At 43.8% G+C, this 27,659-nt stretch overlaps 1 protein-coding gene across 1 annotated transcript in view; it reads left to right on the top strand.

Moving 5' to 3' along the window:
- LOC310791779 (insulin receptor-like) overlaps positions 1 to 27,554 on the top strand; it is a 60,742-nt gene extending 33,188 nt beyond the window's left edge. The window contains exons 4-21 of the mRNA XM_083653442.1: positions 5,287 to 5,426; positions 6,116 to 6,260; positions 6,561 to 6,775; positions 7,699 to 7,825; positions 9,087 to 9,340; positions 12,452 to 12,619; positions 14,607 to 14,805; positions 15,510 to 15,796; positions 16,539 to 16,678; positions 18,545 to 18,707; positions 19,612 to 19,711; positions 19,820 to 19,887; positions 20,289 to 20,518; positions 21,275 to 21,385; positions 22,251 to 22,410; positions 23,492 to 23,621; positions 25,599 to 25,733; positions 25,898 to 27,554. Of these exons, the coding sequence (XP_083509568.1) occupies positions 5,287 to 5,426; positions 6,116 to 6,260; positions 6,561 to 6,775; positions 7,699 to 7,825; positions 9,087 to 9,340; positions 12,452 to 12,619; positions 14,607 to 14,805; positions 15,510 to 15,796; positions 16,539 to 16,678; positions 18,545 to 18,707; positions 19,612 to 19,711; positions 19,820 to 19,887; positions 20,289 to 20,518; positions 21,275 to 21,385; positions 22,251 to 22,410; positions 23,492 to 23,621; positions 25,599 to 25,733; positions 25,898 to 26,255 (3,130 nt within the window). The 3' untranslated portion in view covers positions 26,256 to 27,554. The remainder of the gene's footprint in view (positions 1 to 5,286; positions 5,427 to 6,115; positions 6,261 to 6,560; positions 6,776 to 7,698; positions 7,826 to 9,086; positions 9,341 to 12,451; positions 12,620 to 14,606; positions 14,806 to 15,509; positions 15,797 to 16,538; positions 16,679 to 18,544; positions 18,708 to 19,611; positions 19,712 to 19,819; positions 19,888 to 20,288; positions 20,519 to 21,274; positions 21,386 to 22,250; positions 22,411 to 23,491; positions 23,622 to 25,598; positions 25,734 to 25,897) is intronic.
- Positions 27,555 to 27,659: the final 105 nt, after the last annotated feature.

The following is a 27,659-nucleotide window of genomic DNA, read 5'->3' on the forward strand; positions in this document are numbered from 1 at the left end:
GTGTGCGAGCTATAGGCAGTGTCTGTATCACAGTGTGCGAGCTATAGGCAGTGTCTGTATCACAGTGTGCGAGCTATAGGCAGTGTCTGTATCACAGTGTGCGAGCTATAGGCAGTGTCTGTATCACAGTGTGCGAGCTATAGGCAGTGTCTGTATCACAGTGTGCGAGCTATAGACAGTGTCTGTATCACAGTGTGCGAGCTATAGGCAGTGTCTGTAACACAGTGTGCAAGCTATAGGCAGTGTCTGTATCGCAGTGTGCGAGCTATAGGCAGTGTCTGTATCGCAGTGTGCGAGCTATAGGCAGTGTCTGTATCGCAGTGTGCGAGCTATAGGCAGTGTCTGTATCGCAGTGTGCGAGCTATAGGCAGTGTCTGTATCACAGTGTGCGAGCTATAGGCAGTGTCTGTATCACAGTGTGCGAGCTATAGGCAGTGTCTGTATCACAGTGTTCGAGCTATAGGCAGTGTCTGTATCACAGTGTGCAAGCTATAGGCAGTGTCTGTATCACAGTGTGCGAGCTATAGGCAGTGTCTGTATCGCAGTGTGTATCGCAGTGTGCGAGCTATAGGCAGTGTCTGTATCGCAGTGTGCGAGCTATAGGCAGTGTCTGTATCACAGTGTGCGAGCTATAGTCAGTGTCTGTATCGCAGTGTGCGAGCTATAGGCAGTGTCTGTATCACAGTGTTCGAGCTATAGGCAGTGTCTGTATCGCAGTGTGCGAGCTATAGGCAGTGTCTGTATCGCAGTGTGCGAGCTATAGGCAGTGTCTGTATCGCAGTGTGTATCGCAGTGTGCGAGCTATAGGCAGTGTCTGTATCACAGTGTGCGAGCTATAGGCAGTGTCTGTATCGCAGTGTGCGAGGTATAGGCAGTGTCTGTAACACAGTGTGCGAGCTATAGGCAGTGTCTGTAACACAGTGTGCAAGCTATAGGCAGTGTCTGTATCGCAGTGTGCGAGCTATAGGCAGTGTCTGTAACACAGTGTGCGAGCTATAGGCAGTGTCTGTAACACAGTGTGCAAGCTATAGGCAGTGTCTGTATCGCAGTGTGCGAGCTATAGGCAGTGTCTGTAACACAGTGTGCGAGCTATAGGCAGTGTCTGTAACACAGTGTGCGAGCTATAGGCAGTCTCTGTAACACAGTGTGCAAGCTATAGGCAAATGCAGACATTTGAAGGACTACTTTTTTGTTTGTTTTCTTGAGTGTGTAGTTTATGACCTGCTTGTCAGCTTCATGTAATTATCTGTGTTGAGGTTTTGCAGTTTAGTTTTTGAACACTGCATTACATTTGAAGCCACCTTTGCCATTTTAAATAGGATTTTGTCCTTCACACCAGTTTTTCTTTTGAAAGCAAATGAGTAGATTAGCATCTTTTGTACGCTGTATATGTGTGTACCTTCATGAAAGTGTGTTTGAGTGAGAGTGAGTATGCAAACTGGATGGCCTCTCCCAAGCAGGGAGTGGTGTTTGTGTGACTCCGTTGCTCTGACCCGCCACTGACCTTCACTGTCTCCCGCTTGGACTCCGTTGCTGACTGACCCTCGACAAGGCTGTTGGTGTGTGTACTGTAGGCGTGTTGCAAGGATAGAGACTCCACTCCAGACACCCTAATCATCTATTTAGACAAGAGGTTGAAATGCAGCTGGACTTTTTGGGCCTTGTTGCCTTTTGTTACAAGATGGCTGACTAGTTGCCTGGCTGGCTGGCTGGCTGGTGGTTGAAGCCCCAGAGGAGATGGAGAGGAGAGATAGGCATTTGGGGCAGACCCATGATCCCCGAGCGGTCTTGGCCGCCCAACTCCCCTGGTAGCTCCTAGTGGAATGTGACTACTGCAGTGTAGTTCAGGTAGTCGGCCACTGACAACCAGGATGACAGGCAAAGTGGTTGCACTACTGCTGGATGGTTTTGTCTTTATTTAACTGCATATTATGTTTTTTTTTGACTGACTTGAGTTATGAAGTTACATTATTGGTCAGCCGTGGCACACCCATTCAGGGTGTTCCGTTTGCATCAGTAGGCGCATGCACTGTAAACGCTGAAAGAGTGCTTTCCCCCCTTCAGGTTTTCCCAGCACGTCGAGAGATTTGAATCAACAATCTTCCAGTCATAATCCTGCTCCTCTAGCCTTGAAGCTACTGTTGCCCTCTCCGCGCCCGAATGAACTCATATCTCAGCCTTTTCACTCGGACTTGCCTCCTGTTCCCCTCTGTGGGCCGGCCGTCTCCCTCATTTGGTATCTGTGGCCCGGCCGTCTCCCTCGTTTGGTATCTCTGACCCTTGCTTGGCTTCAAACTAAATTGTGGAAATGAAAGTGCTTTGAGGATAAGCGAAGCACTCCAGCGCATTATGAGAGGCTGCAGATGTGATATTGGAGAGGGGGAAAAAGGTCAAGTTTAGATCAGGGAAGTTATGAGCCAGCCAAAAAAAAAAAGATATCTTAATCTATCTTTCATCAGAGGTCTTTGCATTATAATGAAAATGCTCTTTTTCATAAAAAAAATTCATTGCTTCTTCTTCTTCAGTTCTTCTTCTTCAGGTGCGTTGCACACTTGGCGATCATGGCTTCCCACATCGAACGATCCCTCGCAGCATCGGTGATGTCTCGTATATTTAGCACTGTTAGCTCTTTCACGTCGTCCATGTACTTTTTCTTCCTCTTCTGCGTTTCCCAGGCATAACGCCTTGTAATGGAAGGCATTCTATCTCTCCCTTCCTGATGACATGGCCCAGGAATTTAAGTTTTCTCTCATTTAGTGTTTTCATTCAAGATCTTTCTGTGTGGGAGTATGTATCTCATTGGTTACTAGGGGTGGGGGGGGGTCGATACAGCATAGTATCGTGATATTTTGTGGGCAATATATCGTATTGTATCGAATGCCAAGTATCGTCATATTTTATTATACAAAATGTCAAGTGCATGTAACATTTATGACAGGTTTTTATGACAGTGTTGTTCAGTCTGTCTGCTTGACAATCCCATTTTGCTGCAATAAAAATGATTGAAGTGAGATGAACAGAGTGGAAACTTTATCTGATTAGATAAAACAAAGTTGACAAAGTTTTTACCTTTGGGACATCATTTGCAGTTGAAAAAAGGTAATAAATCACAATTTATCCCAATATCGCAATACTCAATATATCGCAATACTAGCATATCGCAATATCGCAATACTATCGGTTTGTGACTTAAGTATTGTGATAATATCGTATCGTGGGGCATCAGTGATCCCCACCCCTATTGGTTACCCTATCTCTGTATGATATTTTCAACATTCGTCTAAGAAGGCACATTTCTGCTGCTTGTAAGTTTCTTTGGAGTTCTGGTGTTATAGTCCATGTTTCTGAAGCATACAGCAACATTGACCAGATGTAGCATTTTGGTAACCTGAGCCTTGTTGTCATAGAAATGTGTCTGTTGGTGAAAAAGGGTTTAATTTTTTGGAGGTTTTTGCATTTTGCATTGGACTTTTAAACCCTCGTTTTGGAGTGGGTGGTTTGCTTTTGCACTTAAAATCTATCATTGACTACGTTTACATGTACCGGTACACAATATTCCACTATTATTAGGAAAATGACAATATTCTGAATTTGATAAGGGTCATGTAAACAGCATATTTCAGTTGCATTTTCCGAATTTGCCCTTTTTCCGAATTTTGCATTTTCCGATTAAGACATCTGGGTTATTCCAGTATTATTCGGGTTTTAGGAGGATTTTTTTCAGGGTTTCTACCGCAGTTTGCGATGCATGTTGCCTGTTTGTGGTCAACCGATGTGTGCTAGAAAGCTCTAGAACAGGCGATATAATCATATAATCCATCGTCTCTGCCTGGCATGCAAATAGAAAAGCCGACATTTCTGATCAGGAGGAGATGAGAAACATCGATTTAAAGAGAGAGATATTTAAAGAGAGAGTGGTGCCCATGGAAGTCCACAATGCTTGCGAGCCTGCGAGGTAACGTAGGCTACTAGCCTACTTTTTATGAAAGACTTGGATGTGCAAATATCGCAACGCCAAACCTTTCAGCAGCAAGCGCCTGAAATGGACCAGATGATGCTGGTAAGAATAGCGCTGCTCTGTTTATTCTCAACCGAAAAACTCTGCCTACCTGCATCTCTCTCTCCCTCACGTGTCGGGGAGGGCGAGCTACGGCTGCATGAAAAACGGGAATATTAGTGGATTATTAATTTAGTCGGAATATTGTCATTTTCCGAATATGGGCAAAAAGCGGAAATATTGTGCACATGTAAACGTAGTCGGTGTGAATTTTGATCTCATTCACAAGTTCAAGATGCCCGCAGCAGCAGCACTATTCTACATTCCTCATGTGTTTGTACTTTGCAAATGAGATGCGTGTCGCCATGAACATTGTTGCATTATTTTCTCCGCGCGGAATATAAAGAGAGAAAGTGAACTTTCCATCTGAAGCATGATGTCACCCTCATTAAAGCCCCGGTCACATGCCTGAAACCCAATGCCACCGGGCCTCCATTATTCGCCGTACACGAGGGAACGCCACATTCTTGCCTAATTGTGCTGCCAGTTTACCCGACAGTTGCTCGACACGGCCATTTTTCACCTCATGAAGCAGCCGGCGGAAAAACGCCTTTGACACATGTGGAACCCGGGACAATGGCCCCCGAGCAGACAAACCCGTCATTGTCTAATCCTGGCTCTAATCCCTTCAGATTGAACGCTTCAAAAAGAGATTTTGTCTGTGTTCTCTGCGGCATGCGACGCCGCTAACAGTTGACTGTTGGGTCCGCTGTGCGAATGGAAGCGGTTGCAGAGGGGGCATACCGTACTTCAGATTTGACCTTATGAAAGTGTACACTTATCCCATTACGAGTGCAGAGAACGGCGTTGCAGGAAATCACTTAATATGGCCGGCTGGCGGAGCCACGTCGCGATTTGTTATGAGAGGAGACTTTTGTTATGGAAGATTATGTAAGACAGGTTATTTAACATGGTTGTCAAGTTGAAGGTTTGGGCTAAATTTGTTTTCAATAAACTGTTCAAAAGTCGTATCCAAACTGACACTCGCGTAGTGTCAAGAGAGGCTTCGTTCTCAATGTTTTCTTTCATACACTGGACACAAGAGCTCTTGTTGTAGGTTCCAATATTTCAATTTTGAAGCTCGACTTCCTATATGAGCCAATTTGAAACGGACCCCAATTTGATCAAGATGTCAAATGACTGCAATGTAGCACAGAACACGTCTTATCATGCGAACACACTTCTGTGAGTCATGTGTAACATCAATGTCCCTGTCCTCTGTTGTGCAGGCTCAACTGCACTCCCTGTGCCGGTCTCTGTCCCAAGGTCTGTATGGGTCTGAAAACTGTGGACTCTGTCACGGCTGCTCAGGCTTTGAGAGGCTGTACTGTTCTCAACGGGAGCCTGGTCATCAACCTGCGTGGAGGAAGTGAGTATCCTTAGTTTGTTCCCAAACACAAAGTACACTTAGTGTGGTTGATTGAGTTCCAGCGGGCAACAGCCCGAATAGAGAGATCAGTTTGTTGAGCTGTTGCCAGAAAAGACGTTTGTGACGATACACAGCCGACTGGAGACACTGATGTAATTAAGGACGAAACCTGGAGTTGAAACATAGACGGCAGAGAACAGTTTGCTTTCAAAGACCAGCCGTTATGGCAGGGGTGTCCAAACTCTTTTGAATGGGGGCCAGATTAGATCATGTGAAAATACCGGGGCCCCCCAGCTGTTTCTCGCATCATACTGTATGGGTTATAACAAAAGAACACAAAAAACCCACATACAATACAATTGTACTCTAAGGATTTTGTTTACCATCTGAAAACGTTCTGCCTGTACTGTTCCTACTTGGTGCTTGTCTACAAACTGTATGATAGTGCTGTCATCGTTAGGTGAACGAAAGAAATTCAAATTGAACTTGCTTGATTAACCAACACTGTGTGTAGGGCCACATATAGTATATTTTGAGAGACAAGCCGAGGGCCACTTAAAATCCATCCGCCGGCCGCCATTGGCCCCCAGGCCGGACTCTGGACAGGCCTGCGTTAGGGGAACTTGTATATCTAACTAAGCCTGCTGCTGCATCAGAAGTCACCCTGAGCTTGTTTTCTCTCTCTGTAGACAACATAGCAGCCGAGCTGGAGGCCAACCTGGGCCAGCTGGAGGAGATCACTGGCTACCTGAAGGTGCGGCGCTCCTACGCCCTTGTGTCCCTCTCCTTCTTCCGCAAACTCCGTGTCATCCGCGGAGAGGTCCAGGAAATCGGGTGAGTCGCCGTCTTCTGCGCCCATCTCATCCTCGCCATGTCAAAAACCTCCTCCTGTAATTATGAGTTAAAAGCAGAAGGACTGACCTTTTCAAAATGTCTCTCTGTGGTAGCTGTTTTTAGTCTGTCTTTCCCAAATCATATACGAGGCTAGGTGGAAGAAGCTGTGTAGCTCAATGGGTTGCACATGGCACTACCACCGCCCAAGGCTAGGGATTTGATTCTCACTCGGGACTTTGGATAACACCGCCACCCAAATTGCATGTGTAGGCTAAAATATGTCTTCTGCATTCTTCTCAGGAACTACTCATTCTACGCTCTGGACAACCAGAACCTGCGGCAGCTCTGGGACTGGTCCAAACACAAGCTGACCATCCTGCAGGGACGCATCTTCTTCCACTACAACTCCAAGCTCTGCATGTCCGAGATCCGCAAGATGGAGGAGGTGACGGGAACCAAGGAGCGGCACGTCAAGAACGACATCTCCTCCAAGAACAACGGAGACCAGGCTTCATGTAAGAACTAGTCTGTCCTGGTGACCCTGTGTGACATAGCAGGAGTTACTATGGCAACAACAACACTGAGTCAGTCATGGTGATAGTCAAACATACTCACAGTTATTTTTATGTTGGTCATTTCCTCCCTTTGTTTGTTTGCAAATGTGTTTCTGCGTACTGACAGCTTATCAGGAACAAGCAATCAAACAAAACATGTTTATTGATATTGTTCCGTTTTTCAAACCACAAATACTACGCACATTGAGAAATGATAACCATTTTTAGATGACCTGAAAAGAGGTGCTCAACTTTCTGTTATAGATATGAAAACTAGGGTAATCTTCCTTTATTATAGACAGTATATTTTGTGGTATTTCTGCTTTATTCGATTGACAGGAGAGAGAGAGAGAGAGAGAGCGGAAAGCTAGGGAGAGAGGGGGATGATATATGACAAAGTTCTCAGGACGGATTTGAACCCAGGACATGGCAGTTGTCACCAGGACCAGGACGCCCCGAGCCAGAGTGTTCTTTCTTACAAGTTAAAGTATTTACTGCTACATGTTTCAGCAAACGTGCCTTCATCAGGTGTCACTGACAAATGTGGGCTGAGGACATAAGGCCTTCAAGACCTTTCATTCTGTTTTATTTTAAATATAGGCAGCTGGGTAACTAGTAATCTTATTTATGTCCATCCCAATAAATCTAACGGAAACCAACCTCACCCGTGCCTAATTTTGTCAGGGTAAAAAAAAGGCTAGTTATCAATTTAGGCCAAAGTATTGTGTGCCCCTAAACCACTATATCACCATGATATGATTCCACTTGAAAGACAATAAACAACATGATCTCCTTATTGTAAAAAATAAGTCATGATTGCCTCCTATGTGGGAACTTTCCCTGCTGTTCATTGCTTTCATTGAGGATATTTTTTTGTCCCTCAGGTGAGAACCAAGTGTTGAAGTTTACCCAGGTCCGAACCCTGAGCGATAAAATCATCATCAAGTGGGAACCCTTCTGGCCTCCAGACTTCAGAGACCTGCTGGGCTTCATGGTGCTGTACAAAGAAGCGTAAGTTGCTTCTCCGGGGCTTGAAACTAACTTTGTTTGTTTTTAACTAACAAAGTTTGGTTCCGATTAAACCGCAGACAGACATTGGCATCAACATTTAGTGCAGGATTTAACGACGCTCACTGCACCTTCATGTATTTGCCAAAGGCTGCACAAGATATGAGCTTGTTCAATGAACTCTTTTAGCATGTTCATGCACAACATTGCTTACCAGCTATAGCCAAAATCTACCAGCATTTGGCTGCCTGGTGGATAGGGCTAATTTTGGCCGGAGACACTTCTGCAGGATTGTTATTTCGGCTTCCAATAGAGAGCCGCAGGGATGACGTATTTTTGTAGTCAGAACGCGGAAGTCCCGGACTTCCTGGTTCTTCACTGTTTCGGTCTATGGGATTTTTGAATGGGTTTTTGCCGCGATGCTTCAAATAAGGTCTCTGGGCAAGGCAAGCTTAATCAAATGCGAACCAGAGTTCAGTCGGATAATCTTCACACATGAGGACCACTTTCATGAGTTTTGTAGCGTAAATGCGAGCCCTAGAAGTAAAAAGCTCAAGCTAAGCTAATCCAGAACTACACACTGTCGCATAGGCTTCCACGTCACGTCACCACTCAACCTGGACTGTTGTTGATGTGCACTGATTACCCCGGGCTGAACCAGGTGAGGGAAAGAGAATTTCCGTGTTCGTCCTTTGAAGTGGTGACGTTATTGACGTATAATCCCCATCGACTCAACAGTGTAGTCTCATTTAGCCGTTTGCTAGCTAGCCCTTTTAACGGCACGTAAAAGCTTCAAAACTCATAAAAGTGGTCCTCGTGTGTGAAGATGATATTACTAAACACTGGTTCGCGTTTGATTAAGCCAGCGTTGCCCAGAGAGATTATTAGAAGCATCGCGCCAAAAACCCATTCAAAACTCCCATAGGCGAAAACAGTGAAGAACCAGGAGTGTTAGCAATCGATGATTTCCGGACTCGTTCCTGCAGCTCTCTATTGGTCAGATCTATTTAATTCTATGTTTCTGGAGAGAATCAGACTGACTGCACCAATACATCTGCGGATGAGCTGGCATGGACGCATCCTCAATTAACGTTCCTGGCCCCCGGTGTTTCGGCTCTTTGAACATCACCCCCACTCATTTTGAGACACACTCTGTCTCAGTGATGTCACAGTCTGGGAACATCAAAGCTGACTGAATATAAACAGTTTAGGCCTCAGTAATTAATCTCTCACGCACATACTCTTCCTGTGTGTCCCACGTCAGACCCTTTAAAAACGTGACCGAGTTTGACGGGCAGGACGCCTGCGGCTCCAACAGTTGGGTGATTGCAGACGTGGACCCCCCGCCTCGAGCCACAGAGGGCGACAAAGAGCAGATTGAACCGGGACACCTCATCCTGCCGCTGAAGCCCTGGACACAGTACGCCATCATGGTCAAGACCCAGCTGTCAGCCTCTGACGAGCACCAGGTCCACGGAGCCAAGAGCGAGATCATCTATGTGCGCACCAACGCCACCAGTAAGGCTCATTTAGATATGATTTATAGACCCATGTTCTGAAGATGGTTGGACTTCATCTAATGTTTTTTTTGCAGTTAGCTGGAATGTTTATAGTACGCCTGAACAATCTTAAAAAAATTAAAAGAAATCAATATTGAACAGAATATAATTTTGCGATTTAAAGTTGTTCTTGTCGTTAAGTAAAAAGATGATGGGAGTTTGATATGATGAAAGGCTTTCACCAAGATATGTATATGGTCTAAAGATTACCTGGAGCTCTAAAACACCTCGTTTAGAGATTGATGTTGAACACTCCGTGCAGCCTCTACGATTTGGAAATGGCGGAAGTTCATATTGCGATTTCAATTCCACCCCCCCTGTCCTCTCCCCCGCTCTAGCCTACAGTGTTACTCTCATAGACTGGTGGATTCAGCGCTCTGTATGGCTGCCTGGCTGCAACCAAATTGTCCTTGGCATAAGAACCGGGAAAAGGAAGACAGATGGCGTGATTGGCCAGCGGCCAGCCTGCAGGGTGCTGCCTCGTGCAAGGTGTCTGCATCAGTCAGTCACGCAGCAATCATAAATCTCTCCTCTATTACCTGATTGAACTTGCCACCCACAGAATGTGCTGTGTGCCACTTGGGTCTGCTGTAGCCACGATGGCCCGTCTAACTGGCTTCCTTTTACCCAACGTGCGTTTCCTTCCTGCTAAACCGCATCAAACATGACATCCCTCTCTCGCACGAACGTCTGGCGGCTGGCGGAGACGCATCACGCAGGCAGCCAGCCACGACGAGGCAGGGCTGTTTCCTACCCCCGTCTGGCGACCGCTCGCTTCGGGTTCACGGTGCGTGTCGCGTCTAACCCGCATGTCTCGTCTGAGGGGCAAAGCTGTCATTAGAAATAACCTGTTGCTGTTGAAACTTAGTCTGACAATGCGGTCGGACCAGTGTGTCGCGCTTAGTCGTGTTAGACGGGGACAAAATAATGACACTGTCACGATGACGCTCAGGTCCCTCAGTCTGCCGTCCCCGCTCCTTCCTTCCAATCTCATGCTCATCCACACTTCCACGAAGTCGAAATGTCACCAAGTAAGCCTTTGTTTTTGTTTGTTTGATGATATCTTTATCGCTGTCTTAGGGGGAGCTGATTCTCAGAAGTGTTTTTCAACCCCCAGCCAAGAGGCTTTTAAGTTGTAAAGTGTCTCTAATTTGACCGCCCACACAAACATCTGATTCATAGGACTCCTCGCCAGACAATCGGTAGTGTGGTAATGCCAGCCAGCATTCATGCCCCACAGAGATACCAAAATCCTCTTTATCGTTCCTTATGCCAGTGGTTCTCAACCTGTGGTACGGGGACCATTGGTGGTACGAGGGGCTCCCTCCCTCTCATACTTTCATATGGTGGTAATTTCTGAGGTGGTACTTGGTATAAAAAGGTTGAGAACTACTGCCTTATGCAGTACTTAACTTTGTCCATTTGGTGGTGGATTACAAAGCTTACCAAACACTTTTTCTTTAAGGATAGGAAGAAGTCCCACTGCTGTCGTCGTATAGAAATGTATTAATGATGCAACATTTGCATTCAACCTAATGAAGGTTGGATCTGCACTGTGCCCTTCCTGTCGCTATACGTGCGCAAAAGCTTTTCAAGCTACTTTAGTGAACAGAGCAGAGAACAATCTGTCTCCACTGTTATTAAGCTGCCACAGTCGATTTTAGAGTAATTATACTTCACCAACTAGTCTGAGTGTGTTAGCATTTGGCTTGTGACTGGTGCCAGTTCCCACACCCTGCTTTTGCAAATATCAGACACGGACTCATTACGCCTCTCACAGTAGTACAGTTAGTCTGTCTAGGTTGGTTCACTAAGCAGATCCAATCAAGGGTAGAATCATTTGACAATGGAGTTTGGTTTGCAACATGAAAATAGAAATATCTCTCAAGCAAGCAAACAGCACTTAGTTATATTGCATTGCAGCTGTAAATTGACTTATGGATCATGTATTAGGTTCTTATCATGTAAGGTCTCGCTTTGTTGCCACATTTGTGTGATAACTGTAGGAAGGAACATCTTGTTCCTTTTGATTTTGTTTTGCACATTCATCAGTGGGTGAAAACAGTCAATATTTCTTTATTCCAGTGTGCAATAACCAGCACCAATGAATAAACATGCAACCTAATAGTACACTAAGTATTCTCATGTTGCCCATCCTGTAAACATCCCACACACACACACACACACACACACACACACACACACACACACACACACCCACCCACCCACACACACACACACACACACACACACACACACACACACACACACACACACACACACACACACACAGGATGTGTATCGCAGAAACAAAACAAAGCTAATAACAAAAAAAAGGTAAATATATCTAACTAATATCCTCCACCTCTTCCTTTGTGTGACCTATTATGGGGTTTCCATGGCAGCAGACCAGGTAGTTGCACATACTGCAATACTCACTTACTAAAGGGTTTTTCTAAAAAAAAAACGCATTTAAGAAACAGAAATACAATGATGTAAACAACAATGGTTCCCTACTGCCGACAGCCTGTTCACTTTGCTTTATAATGAGGAGAACAAACACATCAAATAGGATAATAGCCAAAAACAAAGCTAATGTGGAACACCCAAGGTGGGCCGCTGGTTGCCACAGAGTTGAACCCGGAAGAAAGATCATGTGTTGTGATCTGACAGGCAAAGCTGATTGTCTACTCTGGCACACTTGATAAATGGCAGTGATTTATTAACGGTGATGTCATGTATTTGTGCTGAATATGACTACAACGTTACTGATAAACACATTTTAACAAAGGTATCTAAAGTAATTTCTGTGTTGATAAATTAGAACATTTTGAAATCATTTGCACTGAATGTTGTCCTCAAAACGAAACATTTGTTCACAATAGATTTAGAAAAGATTAACATGACAGACATTTCTCAAAAATTTTCAACAACAAAAGAAACTCCTGTATCAGTACAATTCTGTATATATTATAGTATTGTATACTAATGTTCTGTATAATATTTGGAAGTCCACCCTATTACCAACCCTATTCATTAAGCTTGTGGTGTCCCCGCGATGTCTCCCCAGAACCCTCGGTGCCGCTGGACCCGATCTCGTCGTCAAACTCCTCCTCCCAGATCATCCTGAAGTGGAAACCGCCCAATGACCCCAACGGCAACATCACTCACTACCTGGTCTTCTGCCAGCGCCAGCCTGAAGCTAGCGAGCTCTACAAGTTTGACTACTGTCAGAAGGGTGAGCCACACTGGGTTTGTGTTTCCCCGTGTGTGAGAGAGAGAGAGAGAGAGAACGCAAGGCAAACAGACTTTCTGTTGGCAGGCTTCCATTCGTTTATGAGCTCTTCTCACTCAGCGTCTGTAGAGAAACCTCCCTTGGTGGGTTATGCACATCTCTCTCTTTTTTTTTTAACCAAATTTTTATGAAGACAAAAACGACAACAACAGAAATACACACTGGAAATCAAGCAATTAACATACAACCAAAATGAAACGAAACAACCTGGTTATACCAATTGCAAAAGAAATCAAATTACAAAGAAACCAAAAGAAGGCACCAAGCAAGTGGTACAATGCAAAGTAAAAAGAAAGAAAAGGAACACCACCACCTGACCACCCTCCACCCTCCACCCACACCCCAAACACAAACACACAGAGGGGAACATCAAATCACTTCACTTCAAAGGCACCTAATAGGGAAGGGATTCACCTTAAAAGGTCTCTAGTGAGTTAGCTGCATACCTCCCAATTGTTCAAAGTAGTCTCACTCGCAACATTAATTCTGGCAGATGACATGTGGTAATGCACACGTTTAAGGCACAGTGTGTCTCTGGGACACAGGGTGTTCAGACAGAAAAAGATGAAAGAAAATGTAGATTAACAGAGTGATACATGCCATTTGCTGGACACTTTTTTTTAATCCAGAGTGAGTTACAGTAGCTTGAGTGCATGCTTTTTAAAGTGATGTTGGACTTTGGTAGTACCTTGGGTTGTGTAGCTTCCTGTACATGATAAAAAACCCAAATCGGCCATTCTTCTTCTGTTCTTCTGTTATTTGTTGCTCCGGTAGAGACAATTGGAGGATTGCATTGTGTTTTTCTCTCTATTCTTTCATTACCATTGTATGTAACACCGAAATCCGGTCAGAGGGAACTTATGCCGATGGAACAAAGAAAATAGCTTGTTTAGCAATAATTGTAAATATGGGGAAAAAACGGTGGGAGACAGGACTTTGACAAAGCAGATTCTGCCTTTATATATAAAATAAGTCTCGTCAGTTTCCCCTTGCTCTTTTCGCATTTGCTTATCTGCTAGAAGTGTGATTTTGAGAGCATTTTTTCAGACCATACCATGGCAGTGAATGTGGAGAGAGAGAAAAACGTAATTGTCCAATCGTCTCTACCCAAGCACCAGATAACAGAGCATCACTGATTTTGGGGGTAATGTCTAGGAAGCTCAATATCACTTTAAGTATGGGTGACCCCAGTGGAAATCAAAGCCCTTATCTTTACCAGTGCTATTGCCATGAAGCAACAGAAGCAAGTGAAATACAGCTGCAGGAATGTGTCTGGGTGGCATTGACTACATTCAAGTCTACCATGGGACAAACAGACTCTTCCTCGAACTCTGGGTTCAGACAAAGTTCAGGCGTATATCTTGGTTGAATTGTTCCTGTCACAAGTCTGACCTCCACCAGTGCACCGCCACCGCTGCCCGTCCATGTTACAGCGCACATGATCTCCTCGCTGAACTCCCTCAACGCCCACACGTCCAAGAGGTGGGAGTCTGTGGGGAGTACGCACAAAACGTACGCACAAGATTTAAGGGTGTTTTGTGCAACCAATTTTATTTTATGGACACCTTAACTCGGACTCTAAGGAAAATCTTAACTTATTGAGTGCACATTCACGAGCCTCATCTCACTATGCAAATGACTATGAATACAGCCCTCTTGTCACCTTGTCAAAAAAGATGGGGAATGTCTTCAGTGCTCCCTTCTACAAATATTTCCAATGTGATTTTACGCATGCAGTGTTTAAATAAAGGTAAAATTGCACAATTGAACTGATTCAAAGATTAAAAACAAAACCATAGATAATGTGACATGTCCAGTGTCCGCAGCGCTGCCGCTCCAAATACAGGAATGTGCTTATCCATTTGTGGCATTTTTTCCCCGACACTTTGTGTGGTGTGACTCGTTTCTTGCATCTGACTGGTTTCTCCAGGGATGAAGTTGCCGTCGCGGCTGCCCACTCAGGTGGACAACGACGAGGAGCAGAAGTGGAACCAGACAGAGGAGCAGGGCCAGGGGACCCGCTGCTGCGCCTGCCCCAAAACCGACAAGGAGCTGAAGAAGGAGAAAGAGGACTCAGAGTACCGCAAAACCTTCGAGAATTATCTCCACAATGAGGTCTTTGAGATCAAGTAAGACAGCTGACAACATAATGGCCTTTGAAGACTTTTCGCTAAGAGTAATGTAAGCAAAATGTGACTTTTGTCCTTTCATGGTGCATCAAGGTTTCCCCTCAAGGGAATTGTCAGTGTTTTAAGAGCAGCAATGTCTCTCCAAGTTGGACTAAATCAGACAGGCCTTTCAGATTTGTTGTCTTTGAGTCTGTTTTTTGTTCAAGCAAATGAAGGCTCTCATGCGCCATCTTGTGTTCAGTATTAAAATTCTCATGTGACCTACCATTCAAGAGCAACTGTGACTTCAGTTTCAGAGCTAGATCAAATAGTGTTAAATTATTCTTTGTTGAAAACAATTTGAAGTACCAGATTGGTCGAGTTTCCCAGATCAAGACAATTCAAATAGTCAGACTGATTGAAATGTCACAAATAAGTATGCTAAATTGACTTATAAAACACTTATTTCTTATTTCTGACACTCATTATGTTGTCCCTTTGTGGCAAGGCTAATCTATCTGTGACCTAAATGGACTAAAACAAACGATTAAAAAGCATTTGTAAATACATTACAAATACAACTGTATAGCAGTTAACAAAATTCTTGGAGAGGGGACCCTTTCTTTTCACTTTTTCTACCTTCGTTCATAGAGTGGAATAGAAAAAAATTGGTTTTGCAGCGTTAACATGGCATCACATCATGGCTCCACCCTCTGTTCCCTTAGACCCTCTAGACAGCGGCGCTCGGCTATGGGCGTCGCCAACCGAACGCGCCCCTTCCTCACCACGGCCCCCAGCCCGACGGGGGGCACCCGCAGCCCCGAGGACGAGGAGGAGAACTTCGAGAGCTCCAAGATCGTGGTCACCGTGCCCCACGCCAAGGAGTCCACCGTCATCTCCAACCTGCGCCACTTCACCAGCTACCAGATCGAGGTCCACGCCTGCAACCACCCCACTGATCCAGGCCGCTGCAGCATGGCGGCCTACGTCAGCGCCCGCACAATGCCTGAGGGTAAGGAGCTACTGATTGCACTCCATTTGTTGCTATGTCTTAGGGCTGGGCGATATGGTTGAAATCAATCTGTTTTTTTTCGGTATCGATATATATCATGATATGGCTGACGTATGCAAGATCTTGTTATGTCCAGTTGACTGAATGGTAATGTTAGGTGTGATGTCAAACAAAAGAGAATGTGCTTGTTATCATCAATTTAGACAGAGGAATTCTGTGTCACACAGTATCCCAAAATCGGCACAACATCAAGATATGATTCCAGTGAAAGACCATAAACGATAATATTGAATTATCGCCCAGTCCTGCTATGTCTAAAGGGCTGGCTAACATGGATCTATATTATAAAAGCACATCATTATGTGGGTCCGCCTTGCTGACTCACCAGGCGAAGATGCATAACATGTTATAAAATAATAATAATAATAATAATAATAATAATAATAATAATAATAATAATAGGAAAGTGAAATCTGCCTGACACCGGGCAAATGTAAAACCTTTCATGAACTGGGTATATATTATAGGTGTTATATCAGTTGGCAATACAGAGTAGCAAAATAAACATGTATTTATATGAAAATGTCGCAGTATACCGCAGTTCAACAGAAGTACATTTGATTTTCGCATAGATGAAGGTCACTTCTTCTTGGATGCTAATTATAAAGACAATTTATTTTGAATTCAGTTTGCTACTAGTGAATACAGTTTAAACTCAAGCCTTGTGACTTGTCTTCCCCAGACAAAGCTGATGACATCATAGGTCCCATCAGTTACGAAGTGTCAGAGTACACAGTGCAGGTCAGATGGCAGGAGCCCAAAGCCCCCAACGGCATGATCATCCTGTACGAGGTCAACTACAAGAGACTGGGAGACACTGAGGTGAGGAGACACACCACACATACTGTACATGGACACATCTGTAGAGACTAGGAGACACATCACACATACTGTACATGGACATCTGTAATGTCTACAAGAGACTGGGAGACACTGAGGTGAGGAGACACACCACACATACTGTACATGGACATATCTGTAGAGACTAGGAGACACTGAGGTGAGGAGACACACCACACATACTGTAGATGTCATAGACATATTTGTAACCTGTACAAGAGACTGGGAAACACTGGGGTGAGGAGACACACCACACATACTGTACATGGACATATCTGTAGGGATTAGGAGACACTGAGGTGAGGAGACACACCACACATATTGTACATGGACATATCTGTAGAGACTAGGAGACACTGAGGTGAGGAGACACCACACATACTGTAGATGTCATAGACATATCTGTAACATGTACAAGAGACTGGGAGACACTGAGGTGAGGAGACACACCATACATACTGTATATGGACATATCTGTAGAGACTGGGAGACACTGAGGTGAGGAGACACACCATACATACTGTACATGGACATATCTGTAACATCTACACAAGACTGGGAGACACTGAGGTGAGGAGACACACCATACATATTGTACATGGACATATCTGTAGAGACTGGGAGACACTGAGGTGAGGATACACACCATACATACTGTACATGGACATATCTGTAACATATTTTTTGTGGTAAAGATTAATCTTTCACTTAGTTGGTATTAACACACACAAGCACGCACATTCATTCTCACACAGAAAACACCTTTTCTGTACGTTCCCCTCTCCAATAAAGACAATACACAGGCCCGGTGATGAAAGAAAATTGAACAATCAAACTGAGTTTATATGTCTTTAAACTGCCCTCACCGGCACACACATAAATCAGAGAGGCAATAGTTATTATTTGAACAAATCCTTTTGGCCAGAATCTAGACGTCTGCATTTTTAAATTGGACCTTGTGGTTTCAGTAATGTTGTTTGGCTGATAACCTTAATAGAAAGATAATTTTAGCATCGCACCATGTTTTAGTTACCATGGGGACGGCTGCACAAAACATCTAGCTTAAAGCTACCGACTATTATTTGCTGTGGAAAATAAACCAAAACTATCAAAACTCACACAGTCAAAAAGCAAAAACATGGAAACTGTCCATGGGGGGATGATACAGAATCTTATAAAATGAGGCAGCACATTATTTTAAACATGGCTTTCAACCCCCTGCGGATCTAATCAAGGAAGAGTTCTGCTTTGGTAGGTGGCTTTGGAATGTCTCTGTGACACTTGTATGACGAGCGGATCGGTATGTTCTGCTGTTTGGGAGTTTTCTCAGCGCCTCACTTAATGTTTAGGGAAGGGACTGTGGAAGGAGAGTCTAGCAAGCGAGACGAACATGACACAGTTCCGAAAGGGGCTGAAGCTTGTGTAGCACTAGGGAACTATGAATCAGTTTAGGGGTGCACCGATCACATTTTTTGCCACCGATCACCGATTGCCGATCGCCTATGGGAAATATCTGCCCAACCGATCATCGACCGATCACGATTACCGATATATAAACTAAAGTTTGGAAACGTTATTTCGGTCGATTATTTCTCCCCTTTAATAATACCAATTGGTATTGTATTTTATATCGTTGGAAAGCCTGATTAGTGATAAGGCTTTTTTTAATAAAAAATAATAATAATATAAAGAAATATCGCAATCAGCCGATCGCATATTTGAGGTCAAAATCGGCCGATACAGATTGCGTGCCGATCGATCTGTGCACCCCTAAATCAGTTGTTTTCAGTCAATTGTTGTTTCTTTTTTTGTGTGTTTACTCCATTAACCCTTAACCTTCTTCTCCAGGAGCTGCACCACTGTGTGTCCAGGAACATGTACAAAATGTCCAACAACGGCTGCAGGCTGAGAGTGGTGCACCCTGGGAACTACACGGTGCGGGTGCGGGCCACCTCTCTGGCAGGGAACGGCTCCTGGACCGAGCCCAGCCACTTCTATGTCCAGGACCTGAGTAAGTCATTTTACTAAGAATTTGAATAATTTTCTGCTCTTGAAAAGTTTGGAAAGATATCTTGAAAAAATGTTGAAATGTTGTTTTGCAATTCTAATACACATATGGCTATACATTTTATACTAAATTGTAGACCCGCTGTCATTTAACATAATTTATTTTGAAAATTGTTATTTTTGTGAAGAATAAACTACCGTATTATCTTTAGGGTGTTATTGAACAGATGAGTCACATTATCCAGCTGCTGTAAAAAAAAAAGAAGAAAAAAAAAAGCATAATTATGGGTTTTTTACAACCTGGACCTTATTTCCAGCTTTAAATATGATTTTTAAGTCACCCTGACAAGTTCGGTTTGATATTATTTGCTGAAACGATCATTTGTTTTGAACTGCGACCTGAAGACGGGGCATGTGAAAAGCTTGTATTTATGTCCTGTAAATAGCTTATTTTCCGACACACAGCGGCTCATATGCTTATTATAGCATAGAGACAATGGGAATATGAGCGTTGTTGTCTGTCACAGATAGCAGCTCCCGCTATCCCCCGCTGCTGCTTGTAATCCATATATGACGTTATTCCATACGGGTGGCCATCGAATTCAAATGAATCGTCTATATTCTCTAAAACAGATACATAATTTCCCTCGGGACAAATTAAAATAATCTTGAATCTTGAATCTTGAATATCAGCAGTGTTTACCATGCTAAGTTACATAACAGCTACAGTCAACCCTGCAAGTCACCCGGAGGTGCTTGACACGACTTCATGTCAGACACGCTCATCCGGGTGACTTGCACCGAGAGCAGCACATGAGCCTAGCTGCTGCGTGTGTGGGATTCATGACAGCTTTGTTTGGGCTTCAGCTCAAACGTGACTCACTGTCTGGGTGGATTTCTTTCAACAGGGGATCCTATTAATGTGATGAAGATCGTGATTGGACCGGTCATCTGCTTCATCCTCCTGCTATTTGTGGCGGCGGCGGGATTTGTCATGTTCAAGAAGAAGTACGTGTTTTCCACATTTTGTTCGTTGCCACCATTCATTTCGGATTGTTTTGACATTTTCTCTGCGTTAATCCTAATGTTTTTTTCTCTCTCTTTGTTCCTCTTCAGGCAAACCCAAGGGCCTAGCGGTCCCATTTATGCCTCTTCAAACCCAGAGTATTTGAGTGCTAATGACGGTAAGCAGTGACATTGAACCATTCTATCTATAATCTAAACGTCCTATTTGCTGCTTTTAAAGTTGTTGATCTCAGAATTTAAGAATCTTATACTTTTGTACTCATTGTATGTTGCCATGGATTATTAGACGGTCAGCAGAATGTCTAAATCGGTGGTTCTCAAAGTGGGGTCCGGGGACCCGCAGGGGTCCTTGAGGGTGTTCCAGGGGGTTCCCAGCAAAAAGGGGAATCACTTATTTTTACTATAATTCCATCCATAAGTAGCACAATGACTATTTTGAATGAATGTATGCCTATTTTGGTCATGGGTTTTGTACACTTTCTGTAATAAAACATCTAAAAGCAAAAGTCTTATATGAGGGATGTAGGGGAGACTCTAATTGAATGAATTGTCCCTGCAGTGTATGAGCAGGACGAGTGGGAGGTGCCCAGGGAGAAGATCAGCATCCTGAGGGAGCTGGGGCAGGGCTCGTTCGGCATGGTGTACGAGGGCATCGCCAAGGACATGGTGAAGGGCGAGCCGGACTCGCGCGTGGCAGTCAAGACGGTCAACGAGTCGGCCAGCCTGCGGGAGAGGATCGAGTTCCTCAATGAGGCGTCCGTCATGAAGGCCTTTAACTGTCACCATGTGGTGAGGAGAGACCTCAGCGCACTCGAGATTAGAGCAATCCACATCATGAAATTACACAATCCAGGGTTCCCACGGGTCCTTGAAATCCTTGAAAGTTTATAAATTTAAGAAAACTAGTTTTTGTTTTTTTGGGGGGGGTTTCCTATTTAGCGTTTTCCTTCGGGGCCCGCCGCTGTGCGGCCTCGCCCGCAGCTCAGCTCCTGCGTGGCCTCGCCTGCCCTATTGGCATGTGCAGCGCACAATTGCTCAACTTCGCATCACTGAAGACATCACAATGCCTATGACATCCCTGATTATGTCACAATGCCTATGACATCATCAGTGCCTATGACATCATCAGTGATGTCATAAAATGACTTGGGTCAATGTCACTGATGACATCACTGATGATGTCAGACATGACATCAGTGATGTCATCAGTGACATCATTATTGACCAAAATCATCTTATGACATCACTGATGATGTCATAGGCACTGATGATGTCATAGGCATTGTGACATCATCAGTGGGACAAAAATTGAAACAGACAGACAGAGCCCACTTGCTCACTTTTAAGCAAAAACAAGGTCTTGAAAGACTTAAGGTCCTTACACATGACAATCGATCTTTGGAATTGCTTCATTGATGAACTTTGGATGGGAATCAAGGAGAAAGAAGCTTCACTGTGCCATTACCAAACCAATTAAAACTACCATAATGTGATCAGTCCAGTAACCAGACCCCTCTTATTTCCCATCCTGTCCCTGCCTTCCAGGTGCGTCTGCTGGGTGTGGTGTCTAAGGGCCAGCCCACGCTGGTGGTGATGGAGCTGATGACCCACGGAGACCTGAAGAGCTTCCTGCGCTGCCTGCGGCCTGAGTCCGAGGTAACAGAACACCATAGCAACAGAACAAACAAAAGGGGGTCAGCACGAAATTCATGGAAATAGCATTGAACAGAGTCCACCTTATTTTTAATTGAGTCCCAGTTCAGATAAACTGGGCGACAAAACCGAGATACAAAAGATAAACAAAGATGGACACCCAATCAACAAACCAAAACTAAGCTGTCCAGTTCAGGTTTAGTAACACGTAGTACAGTAGCAGCAAATTTATAAATACTAAACTCAGTATTGGTATCAAGGCCAAAATTCTGGCATTGTCACAGCACTAATTCATTGGTCCTTGACATGAAAAAATGTAGGAGCCTCTGTGACAGTAACCTTGCAAGGTAGCTGGATTCACGCGAGATCATGACACATCCATCTTACCATGCTCCAATCTATGGGTCCTTTTCACGTTGGCCATTTTGTGTCAAAAAGGCAGGGTAAACACAGGTGTAAGCAAACCAGTAATGAGGGATTCCAACTTCTATGATTGGAAGTTGGAAACCCTCATTAGTGTTTTGCTTGCACCTGTGTTTACCCTGCCTTTTTTACACAAAATGGCCACTGTGAAAAGGGCCAATTGGTTTGGCGTTTTGGTCCAATCTATTGCTTTGGTGGTTCGGACCAATTGGCGTCCTATGAGACGGCTATGGGCAGGGTTTGGTGTGACGCCAGTGAGAAGCGAGCCCCTGATAGACGGTGATAGACAGATGGTTCATCCAGTCACCTGCCAAGTACTTTTTTGAAAGTCCCCGCCCCTTTTAAACAGTTTCCCGAGCGAGTTACAAACCATCTGGCAGTGCCAGGTTAGCGTGACAGCAGATGGCGCGTTGAATTGACATGTCCTCTGTCTCGTGTGCCTTAGAACAACCCGGGCCGCCCGCCGCCCACACTGAAGGAGATGATCCAGATGGCTGCGGAGATCGCTGACGGCATGGCTTACCTCAACGCCAAGAAGTTTGTCCACAGAGACCTGGCAGCCAGGAACTGCATGGTAGCTCATGATCTCACCGTCAAAATAGGAGGTAAGGTCTGACAGAACTTGAAGTCTTGCCAAAGAATCACAAGGTGGAGGGTTATTAACAGTTATCAGAATCAGAAGGATTTTTATTTGCAAAGTACAACTGGCACAAAATAAATTTGACTTGGGTATGAGAGTTACACAACACAGGATTGACACACTAGGTGTTCCAGTTTTTATGCAGGTCAATTGGCACCAGACCAGTCATGGAGGAGCGTCTGCATGCCACCACACTGATTGCTACATAACTCCTCTCACCTGTGTGTGCTGTAGAGGGGAGAATCCACACAGATACTCAGACCAAGCAGCTGAACAGTTTTTATGCCTATATTGTTCCACTTCCCCTTTTCCTATTTTTAGACTGTATTTTATAGGAAATAAGTATATATATTTGATACTAGAAGACCCAAGTCCGCCTGCATCTGTATTCGCAACACTAGGTGCAGGACAAATGTAATTCATATCGTACTGACAAGAGGTGATGTGACAGTAGACTGTACATGTGAACATTTACCCATATATTCAATCTGGATTAAAATGATACGTTACATTCAGGTTTATCTTAAAGGAAATGCTCATTCCATGTGCTTTCAAATCAAATCTGAAAGTGGAAGCACATTTTGAATTCTCACAACATATTACCCAGAAATTGAGGTCAATATAAAGAGCAAGCAAAGAATATGCCAAACATGAAACTGTAATTGAACACACAAAACTATCTTATATATGCACTATACAGAACACAAGAGACTGGCAACAGCCACAACAGTATTCAAGCCAAGTCAACTTTATTTATTTAGCACCTTAAACACAAAACGTTTTGTTACAAAGCGCTTCACAAGGTCAATAGAAAAAGATAATACAAGAGTCTAATCGAACCCTAGGTAATCTAACCAAACAAAAAATAATCAGTCTATCCAAACACATTCCAAAAATAAGATCAAACACACCAATCACACCATAGAGGACATAGAGAAAAAGCGTGGTGTTTAAACAAGACACATTCAGACAGAACCCATCACAACAGTGCAGGTTATACAATTATAGTGTAATCTTTAAATGTGAAAATGACCTGTTCTCCCTAGACTTTGGCATGACCAGAGACATCTATGAGACCGACTACTACAGGAAAGGAGGAAAGGGCTTGCTGCCCGTCAGGTGGATGGCTCCAGAGTCTCTGAAGGACGGAGTCTTCACCGCACACTCAGACTGCTGGTCAGTGCTGCTTTCACTTTGTGCGTGTGTGTGGACACCTGTGGGTTGTGTGGGGAACTATGTAGGTGTGATGAAGACGAAGATGGTGTCGCAATATGAGGGAGAAACAGACATCAGACAGTGACTCATGATGATCCATGCAATGCTCCAGGAATACAGCGGATTTTGTGAGATTGGCCTATTAGTAAACATAAACACCGAAATCATCCACGTGTCAACTACCGTAAATTCCGGACTATAAGCCGCACCGGTGTATAAGCCGCACCTGCAAAGTTGACTATTTTTTTCTTATATAAGCCGCACCGGACTATAAGCCGCGGGTGTTTTAATGGTATTTTTTTTTTTTTTTATTGTGTTTTAATGTTTAATTACCATATGTAAGGGTTCATGCACAGAGGGGATTGTCGGGAAAGAGATGGCTGTTTGAGGAAGCTCCCATTTATTAACATTTCAACAAAACAACATAACACAACACCACCTGTGTTGTTTTTTACAGTGCACACAGTGTCATACAGTGTGGTGAAAAGAGGGCAAGAGAGGAAATTAAAACAGAAGTGGATTTATAGTTAGAAAGAGTGCTAAAAAAGAGAGTTTTTTTTTTTTTTTTTTTTTTTTTTTTTTTGAAAAAAATCCATAGATAAGCCGCACCGTTATATAAGCCGCAGGGGCCAAAAAAGGCCAAAAAACGGGAAAAAAGGTGCGGCTTATAGTCCGGAATTTACGGTACTTTCCCTGTTTCCATAGGGAGTGAATGGAGTGGACAAAGACTGTGTAAGGCAAAACAAATCACTACACAGCAGAGGAATACATGGTTGCTCGCCTGAAATAGTTCTAAAAAAAAATACACCATCTATATTGAGTTAATGATTTCTTTTGTAAATCTACAGGTCATATAATAAAAATTCGTAGCAATTTGCTGTTACTAAAATGTCTCCACCTTTGGATAATGCTAGTTGCCGACACCTAATATCAGTCAACATAGTGTATGCTAAAGAGAACGATGTACACATAATTTATATTATTTTGTATACTGTATAAGATTTTTGGGGGATTTATTGTGATAGTTTACAGTGAACCTAAAGAGGAAAGATGAGAAGAAGCAGGTGACATGCGACAAAGGTCCTGGGCCGGATTCGTTCAAGGAAACTCGGAAGTTTCAATTAAAAGTTAAAACATTTGGGGTGGGGGGGGGGGGGGGGGTGGCGGGGGGGTGCATACACAGCTGCAGCCAACCCTTCACAGCTAGCTAGCAAACACTGACTAGCTAATTTAATCTGTAAAATAGCTGTTAAATTCCAGATATTGCAATAAACTGAGCGGAATATAAACAATATAAACAGATATTGCATAAATACACTTCAAATTGTGTTAAAATGTCAACAAAACACGTATATAATCCATTAACGATGAATGTCACCATGTTTGATGACCTCAAGTCGGACACACCGGCGCTCTGAAATGATGCCTGAATTTCTGACCTGTAATTGTGAGTTGGACATCCGTTCAAATTGATTTTTACTAAGTGAGAGCTTATCCTCCCCACCCCCCCATGTTGTCTTGAGCAACTGATCCACCAGGACATGGATGATTTTGATGTCTGTGTTCCCATCACTTTGTAGCAAGTTGACCAACCAGCCAATCTCCCAAAACGCAGTGTTTCACTTTTTTATGATTTACATCAGTCAAATACATAGAGCAAGGCCATAAAACCAGAGCAGAATAAACAGATCATGAACTTTAAAATACAGTATGAAGCCATAGTGTGCATGTGTGTATAACTAAGCCACTCCCAACGCACAATTTTGCCACTGATCTGTTATGCGCTCCCAGATGCCTTTTCCTCCAGCGATGTTTACGGCCGCCCCTCGGTGCGCTCATGCATTGCCTGAAGTGTTTACAGACAGGCTTCCTCTGTCAGCAGTCTCATTGGCCTGTCCTCATTTGCCCTGCATTGTTGTTGTGTCTGTCCGCCCGCAGGTCGTTCGGGGTGGTGCTTTGGGAGATCAGCACGCTGGCCGAGCAGCCGTACCAGGGCCTGTCCAACGAGCAGGTCCTCAAGTTCGTCATGGACGGAGGATCTCTGGACCGGCCGGACAACTGCGCCGATAGACTGTGAGTACCAGAGCCATGTATAGTATGATTGAGCTGTATCTGTATCAGCCTTCAAATATCCATACAGGTTGAAGTCTAGTCTGGATTGCGTGTCATTTAAAAAACTAAAAATCAAATATCCACATTTTTGCCGTGCAGTAACTGTCTCCCTCTGTCCCATCCAGACACAACTTGATGCAGATGTCCTGGCATTACAACCCCAAGATGCGCCCCGCCTTCAAGGAGATCATCGAGATGCTGCGCGAGGACCTGCACCCCACCTTCCAGGACGTCTCCTTCTTCTACAGCGAGGACAACAAGCCGCCCGAGAGCGAGGACTTGGACCTGGACATGGAGAACATGGAGAGCATCCCGCTGGACCCGTCGTCCTACTCCCAGAGGGAGCAGTGCTCGGACAGGGACGAGGCGTCCTCCGTGGGCCTACGAGGCAGCTACGAGGAGCATCACATCCCCTACACGCACATGAACGGGGGCAAGACCAACGGACGAATACTGGCCTTGCCGCGGTCCAGCCCTTCTTAACAGACTGTACACCCCACCACCCCTTCCTCACACACACATTGATGCTATAGATATGAATATATTTTTGTTTTTTGTTGTCATTTTATATAGATCACAATTTTATCACTCTCTCCTCAGAGGCCCCTCAAAGCATATCTCAGGACCTTATTTTTCTCCTCAGATGCCACACACACTACAGTATGTCCTATACACGGACGCCAGAAGACACTTTTTTTTGTATTTAAGGACGAACCTCCTGCTTCTCTCTTGTCCATGATTGTAGTTTTTATTGCCAAGTTGGAGCTAGACTGGGCGGATAATGGAATCAACTGTGAAACAAACTCTTGACAAACAAGAAGGCTGCTAAACCCACAGTCCCCTTTCTGATTCCCAGACTGTCTCCCCCTCTCCCCCACCCATTCATCAAAAAGGGTTCATCCCTGGGTTGCTAAGTTTTGAGGAAATTTAAAGAAAAAGTGCCCTTCTTACCTATTTTGTCTGTGGCCTACATCAGTTGTCATGGATTTGTGTGTGAATCTTTGTACTCACGTGGTAAATGAATTACAGACTGTACTGAAAGACTTTGGGAACTCAGGCGGACGGTCGGAGACAGCCCGTCGCCGAACAAACTCTGATCCACTGGAGAAGCCACATGAAAAGGCTCACCTCCTCTCACTCTGCAGTATTCCAAAACGGCACACAGGAAAAAGAAAACAGGATTTTTTTTTTGTCGAGTTATATTTTTTAATTTATTTACATTTCTTTCTCTTTTTTCTTCTTTTTTTCTTTTGAGTTTTCACATTTACAGCTGAAGGATATTTAAACTGTTTTCAAAACATGTTGGCAAACGAGTTCCTCAGATTGACCAATAGCTGCTTCTTTGGTATATTTTAGTGGGTATAGAAGATACAAAATATATATAAATATATTATTGATGTTTTTTTTGTACATAGTTGATATGTTGTCATTCTTGAGGTATTTCCGGTTGTAGAAAATGTTTTTACATGTTAGTCTCTTTATGTTTATTTTTTCTAATCCAGAAAATCAATACTAAATAGCATTTTTGGACTCTTGATCAACCAACAGCACTTGGTCTTTTTCTTTTCTTTTATTTTTTTGCTATGCGCGATGCACAGGAGAAAGGAGTGTTTGGCGTCTTTGGCTTCAGATGTCTGCCCCTTCATATCAAGATCAAATAAGAGTGCTGTAAATAAAGCAGCAAGGTGCATTCATGAAGAGGCTGTGGCAATGCTTCTGTTCTTTCTCACCACATCACGTCTCATATTTGTTTCCAATTGTGTATTCCTCCAGTGAGTATTGACATGCAAATTGTGTTTTTTTTTGTGTAGAGCAAAAAATACGTTAGAAATATAAAGTTTACGCGATTTGGATAAAAATGATCAATATTTTGTATGTTGTTTGTTC

Source organism: Poromitra crassiceps (assembly GCF_964638095.1).
Source record: "Poromitra crassiceps genome assembly, chromosome: 17".
Classification (NCBI taxonomy): domain Eukaryota; kingdom Metazoa; phylum Chordata; class Actinopteri; order Beryciformes; family Melamphaidae; genus Poromitra; species Poromitra crassiceps.